At 33.2% G+C, this 7,007-nt stretch overlaps 1 protein-coding gene across 1 annotated transcript; it reads left to right on the top strand.

Annotated features, from left to right (window-relative positions):
• The first annotated feature begins 408 nt into the window (after positions 1-408).
• LOC126836918 (uncharacterized) lies at positions 409-5,747 on the top strand. Its single transcript, XM_050570639.1, has 3 exons — positions 409-483; positions 2,066-3,463; positions 4,338-5,747. The coding sequence occupies exons 1-3, from the start codon at positions 475-477 to the stop codon at positions 5,745-5,747; spliced, it is 2,817 nt and encodes a 938-aa protein (XP_050426596.1). The 5' UTR covers positions 409-474.
• The last annotated feature ends 1,260 nt before the right edge of the window (positions 5,748-7,007 follow it).

Consider the following 7,007-nt stretch of genomic DNA (forward strand, 5'->3'; position numbering starts at 1 on the left):
CAGTTCTGAGGTTTACGAGATATCGTGGGTCCAGACACAAAATAAAAAAATTAAAATAAAAACACATCATTGTAAATACAATACCTTCTCAGCTTTGCACCGAAGCTAAAAATAAACAGCATTCAGATACAGTGTTAAAATATAGTTAAATACAATGGCAAGTTTTGCCGCAAAAGTTTGGCGATATATTTTAAGACATCTTTGTAGATTGTATTTACAAAAATTATGAACAAATATTGGGTTATTTATCTTAACTATGACGATGTTTGCAAAATAAACACCTGATGTCGCGGCTAGGTATTGTTGGTAGATAAAGCCTATTGTAGCTGCGAGTCGAGTTAAATGTAACACTTGAGTTACAAATATTGTATTAATATTATATTTTACAACAACAAAATAATGTTTTATTTAAAGTTTGATATTTTAGTGTTGTTTTTGGCAAGTACGAAAATTATAAACAATAGTTGTGACGAAATGCTTCAGGTATTATTTGACAGTATTTTAGTGACCATTTAACTTTGACTTCGAGTTTCTGGACTCAAGTTTTCAAAGAAAAACTTAAGAATTGAAATTGTCTAAAAAAAAAAATGTAACTTATACACATTTAAAATACACTAATTAAACCAATTCCAAGGGAATGAAGTAGTAATAGTTTTTACTGATAGTATTTAAGATATGTAATGTAGCCTGGGCAATATTTTTCCATCCCAACTAAATCATCATAACATAATAAAAAACAATATGATTTATAACCTAAACAAGAATCTGGCGGTCAAGCAGGTACTTGCCAAAACTGATCAACTGTTTCATAAACATGTAACGCTCGAGGGTTTTTTTATAGGCACCAAGAAATACATAGCTATTTAGAAGAATATTATTAATATAAATGTATAAATATACATGTGTGTGTGTGTGTGTGTGTAAAGTGAATAAAAAAATGGAGATTTGTAGATAGAGAAAATAACTACAGAATTGGAAAAAATATGCAAAAAAAATGAACAACAATAAGATACCTAAGCACAATTGTTATAATACAGTTAAAAACAATGGCATGTTTTGCAGAAAAAGCTTGTTATAATTTAAGACATCGTTGTGAATTGTAATTACAAAAATATTTAACGAATAATGTGTTCTTTTTTTCACGTTATATTGTTTGCCAAAAAAACATCTGATGTCGTTGATAGGTATTGTTGGTGGATAAAAACTATCGTAGGTGCGAATCAGGTTAAACGTGACACTTTAGCTAAGAATTTTGTATAAATATTCGATTATACAAAAGCAATTTTTTATTTAAAGTTTTTTATTGTAGTGTGGTTCTTGGCAAGTACGCAAATCGTATACAATAAATGTGACGAGATCCATCAGATATTATACCCAAAAGCAAAAACATCTGTCAATATACCCAAATAACTTTCATCTTAATACTGGAAAATACTATTTGCATTCAAATTTTTAGTACAAAAATTATAGATAAAAAAATAAATTTAAGGACTAAGTTTTATAAGAAAGAGTGAAAGGGAGGTGAATAAATTCGAATGTTTATGATTACTTTTTTGTTACCAGTATTAACAATTAATGAACTTTGGTTGTGCAATTTGAATACTAATCCGTAGCGAGTGGATTTAAATTCATCAATTGGTTATAGGAACAATTGCTAATAGGCTCTAATATTTGTATGTTCCAAGAATGAAATATTAATAATATTTCAATTGTTTCCAAAATGTTAATGAACTCTATTTTGGACGTCATTAACTGAAACAAACTAATCCACAGAATCAGAATCAGTTCTAAAAATGACTAGAATAGGACCAAGGGACAGCCTTAGATTTTGAGACAAGTCCGGTTTGCGAAGAATTGGCTATCTGTTGATTTATTTTTACTTTTGTTATCATAATACATTAAAGATTTTCATTGGTAAATTGGTTTGATATGAATAAACCATAAAATCCGAATGGGATAATTTATGAAATAAGCCAAAAAATATGTTATCCCCATGATTTTCCATGGACACAAGTTTAACACTTTCAGTAAATTTACCCATTTATTTTATTTTTTGACGTTCCAGCGCAAGGAATTGCAGATAAAATTCTTACAGACCGTCAACAGAATCCCTACACTGGAACAGAACTTCAATCAGGTTCCCGAATCAGATATTAGTGCCATGCTAAGCTTGGTAGAACATGATATGAATGGGGCCAAGCCTGTGAGCTACCTGAAGAAAGTGTGGTCGCTGAGTTGCACATATGGTCACGTCACGCTCTATGTATTGTACCATTTAATCGACATGCAGAGTAAGGGTCAATCTATCGATCAGACGTTATTATATCATTACAAGAATTGCATGCATCACATGCTCCAGGTACTGTACTTAGCCGACAGTTTTACGTACCGGGAAATGTGGTACGTAGCGATAACGTTGGACGCTGTCATACGAAATAAACACAGTTTGGGTAATATAAAATTTACGGGAATGACCGCTTCATTGATTGGTCCTTTGACGCATAGATGCATGACTGATCAACTATCAAGTAAGATTGACCTGCTCGCCCAATTTGCAGGAAAGTTCGATTTCGTCTCTTATAACCGCCAGCTGGGCACCCAACTGATGTTGTCCGAAGGCCACCCAATATTCATGGCAGATCTATATCGTGGAGATGATCAATTTGAAATTTACCAGCTAATTTGGGACAATAATCGAGACTATACGAATTTTGCTCCACCTGACAGTTGGTTTCCGTCATACGACCACAAGCATTTGCGGACGATTTATGAAAAAGTCGCTCTGATATGGAAATCCGACTTTTACTCTATACAGAGATACACGGACAGTGTACGAAACCTTGTTCTGATGGTTACGTACTACGCTCTTCTGTTGCATTGTCATTACTTGCAGATGACGTGGTACATTGTATTCGAGCGGGTCAAATCGTTCAGCCCACCTAGTAAACAAAAAGAAATGGAGACCGACATAACTGCGCTGCTGCGGATTCCGTTATTTTTAGTCGAGACAATTATGCAGAATTTGCACTTTTCGGAAGAAACAGAATACTTGAATGATATAAAATACAATCTCACATACCACGAGAACGCCGATCGAAAAGCGTTCAATCAGTTCATCGATCGACTGTTGCATCGATACAATTTCTACGCCGAACATTTTGAGGCGAAACTAAATGATTATTCCGTAATTAAAGTGAAGTTTTTAGTACCAAACCAAATGGACTTGTACCTCTTAAAGACAACACTACTGGAATTTACTAAAATACTGGACAGCTATTACGAAACCGTCAAACGGACTTTATCGCCAACGAGTTTTCACGTAATCGAATATTTTACGGCTACAAAACCGGTATTTGTCAATTTGAAGACGCCGCAAGACCCGAATCCCTCTTTAACCAAACCTACTACTGTTATTTCAAAAATTAGCTGTACAACAAATATAACTGTAATCGAACATGAGCAGGTAATAAAAATTTAACGACATCAGCAAATTTATAAGTTATGACAATTTTTTTATAAAACTGCACTTACAAACATTAAAAGAAATTATGACCACATATATTATAACCTAACAACTACGTTATTATAATTCACGGGTTTACTAGGTAATAGATACGACTATCTTAAACGTATTTTGAAGATAGATTTTTGCTACGTCGGTTTTTCAAGTTAAAAAAACTCGCTGTGTAATGACCAATTATCACCTGGTACCATACATTCTAAAAACCTAAAGCTTGCTAAATAAAACTATACTATTGAAGAGCTTCTGTAAATGTCTGGTATAGCATCTCTCATTGCTCTCGTTTGTATCGATCTAATTTTCAGAGCATAAATGTAAATAAGAATGTTGAAAATTTATTTTTAATAACATTCAAACGACGTATTGTAATTTATCAAAAGTAACGTGGTAATTTGCTTATAAATGTCACCTTTTCTTTCACGCAGAATGTCTGGATAACTCCTCTAAATGCTTATCGTCGAATTTAGATTACTTTTGATATAAGGCTGGAGAATTATGTTTTAAATACAATTAAAACTAATACGCATTACTTCTCAGACTCAAAAATTGGTTTAAGCTTGTAAACTTGATTCCTACATTGTTTCAATACTTCATCATTTACATTTCACAATTAATAATTTGGGAGGTGCCACTTTTTTTTACTTTTGATAACGATCGCCAATCGTATCTCAATTTATTTAGATTGTCGATATACTTTTCAAAAAATCATTAGGTAGAACATTTACAGAGTTAAGAATCAATGACAAAATTCAATTTAAAAAAAAAAACTAACGATAAGAACTATTTATTTACACTGATGTTTTTCTGTCATTTTTAGGACTGGGAAACGCATATGCATTTTTTGAGGATATTGAATAGAATCCCCACGTTGGATAAAAATCCAAAGGAAATGAAGATTTCCGAATTAGACGCTATGACAAAAGGCGCAAAAAAAGAAGATTTGATGATTTCCTTGATACCCCCTAGTTATCGAAGAAAAGTAAAAGTGTTAAATTGCTCGTACGGGTATGTCTTTCTAAATATGTTGTATCACATAAACGATTTATACCGGAACGAAAGAATGGACGAAGAAAAACATTTTTACTTGCTTAGATACATAAAATGCGCGCACCGCTTTGTGTCGGTCATGTACGCGTCGAAGAGCTTAATATACCGAGAGTTGTGGATCGCAGTAATTACTTTGGACGCCATTAGACATGGTAAAATGGGTATGAATGATTTTAGGTTCGACAAATTAGTGTTGAACATTATAGTCGCCATAAAAAAATGCTACAATGAAAACCTAATAACTAACCTTATTCCAACCTACAATGAGTTGGTCGAAAAAGGATCATACGATTTAGCAACCTACAACGACCAGCTCTTGGCCAAATTGATGTTGTCTGATGGCAGCGAAGACTTTATGATGAACCTGTACTACAGTGAAGAACGATTCGACATTTTCAAATTCTTTTGGGATGCCGATGGCAACTACACGAACTTGGCTCCTCCGGTTAGCTGGTTTCCGTTGTACGACGACAAGCATTTGAGGACAGTCAATGAAGACGTTGCGTTTAATTGGGAACGCTGCTTTTATATCATAATCCGGTACAAAGAGGCCGTCATTAATCTTGTTATGATGGTCACGTATTATGCTTTGCTTTTGCACTTTCACTATTTGGAATCTACACGGTCAAGCATAACAGAGCCGGTTAAATCCGACGATTTCAAGGCGTGGGGGCGAATTCCTTTACCTCTGGTCAAGGTCATTTATCGTGATTTAAATATCCTCGAAGACAACAGTTGTCTCGTCGGAGAAATAGAAAATTACCTTGCCGTTAGCGACAACACCGACCGGACTTCGTTTAACGCTTTCATTAATCGTCTGTTGGTACGATATAATTTCTACACCACACAATTAGACTTGAAACAAATGGATTATTCCATGATGACGAAGAAGTTTTCGGTGCCAGGCCATATGGAATCGGCTGTCTTGATAAGCAAACTATTGGAAATTGTCCAAATACTGAACGCTTATTATGAAACCGTCAAAAGAACATTTTTACCAACCACTTTTCGCGCTATCGAATATTTTGCCTACTCCAAACCGGATGGTATTAATTTCGAGAAATCACAAGACCCGAATCAACTGCATAGTACCATAACATACAATTACGACAAACGAAAGACTAAAAGGCAATTGTTTAAGCAAACGGAAAGCTCCATATTTCATGAAAGTAAAGACTAAAATTTGAAGTCACTTTCTACCAATATGATTTAAAGTTTGTTTTTTGTAATATAATTTTTTATCTAGTCTAGAAAGTCATTTAATTTAATTTTAATTATTTTAAGTTTTTTTTTTGATAAAGTTAATTAACTTTTAAATAGCTTAGTAGGTTTTTCTATAAAATTCTAATATGTTAACTGTAACTAAACGTTTCCAGTTATAATATATATGTTGTATCTGATATGGTCATTTTATTTTAAAAAAAATGTATAAATATTTTATTCTTCCACCTTTCATCTTTCGCTGCTCATTGGGGTCGCTGTCCAATTCCATAGATTCCATTCAATGTCCTCCGTATTCATCATAATAATATAACCTCTCTGCTTTTATGCGGAGGTTATTTTTGATTAGTTATTGATAGAATACAAACTTAGAACATCTTACTACTATTCTTAAATAGATATTCCAAAAAAACATATCAGTCAGCAGTATTCTCAGCTGCACACGCTTGTTAGATTTTGTGACATTGATTGGCCAAAATTTTCAAACCGCTGGGCGACGATCGCTGCTTGTGAGAACCGCATCAGCTGTGCACCAACAACGACACCGATGATGGGGCTAATTTCCCATTAGGATAGGCTAAGTGAAGGTGAGGTTCATTCTGGGTTGCTGATAGGGTTAATAGATGACAGCGTTTTTATGGATTGACAATTAAGACTAAGCTAATGGAATAATTGCCAGTTAAGAATAGCTTATCCTAACCTTAGCAAGGTACCTCGTATACCTATTAATATTCATAATTTTTTAAATTATATACTAGGTATTTTAACATTTTATAATTGAACTTATTGAGTTCAAACTGAAAATTATCAATCATTTACTTAAAAAAATATACTTTACATTTTCCCAATTCGTTTAAAATTACCTACCACATTTAACCCTGTGACAGCTATAATTGTCTTGAATATATTTTTCTTTAATCTCATGAAAATTTATAAATTTTAGATAATTCGTTTTGGAAACGAGCAGCTCAGTTATACCATGATAGGTCTTTAAGATAGGATAAAATAAAATGTATTATAGCCTAAACAAGAATCTGACGGTCAAGTAGCTACTTGTCAAAATGTATCATTTGTTTTATTAATGACGATGACGGTTTTGTAAAATTTACAAGAAAATTAATATATATATTAATATTTAGTCTTGTGCAGGGTGAATACGATAAGGGTTGATCGTCTGTCTAGAAAAATGTACTGTCATAGTTACCCATATATCGTAATT

This window comes from Adelges cooleyi, unplaced genomic scaffold (assembly GCF_023614345.1).
Source record: "Adelges cooleyi isolate 19-005CV unplaced genomic scaffold, UGA_ACOO_1.1 ACOO_flye_CR_arks_rails_tigmint_CR_PRNA_247, whole genome shotgun sequence".
Classification (NCBI taxonomy): Eukaryota; Metazoa; Arthropoda; class Insecta; order Hemiptera; family Adelgidae; genus Adelges; species Adelges cooleyi.

Coding starts and splice junctions, on each gene's coding strand:
- LOC126836918 (XM_050570639.1), top strand. Junction 3,464..4,337: donor CTGTAATCGAACATGAGCAG/GTAATAAAAATT, acceptor TGTCATTTTTAG/GACTGGGAAACGCATATGCA.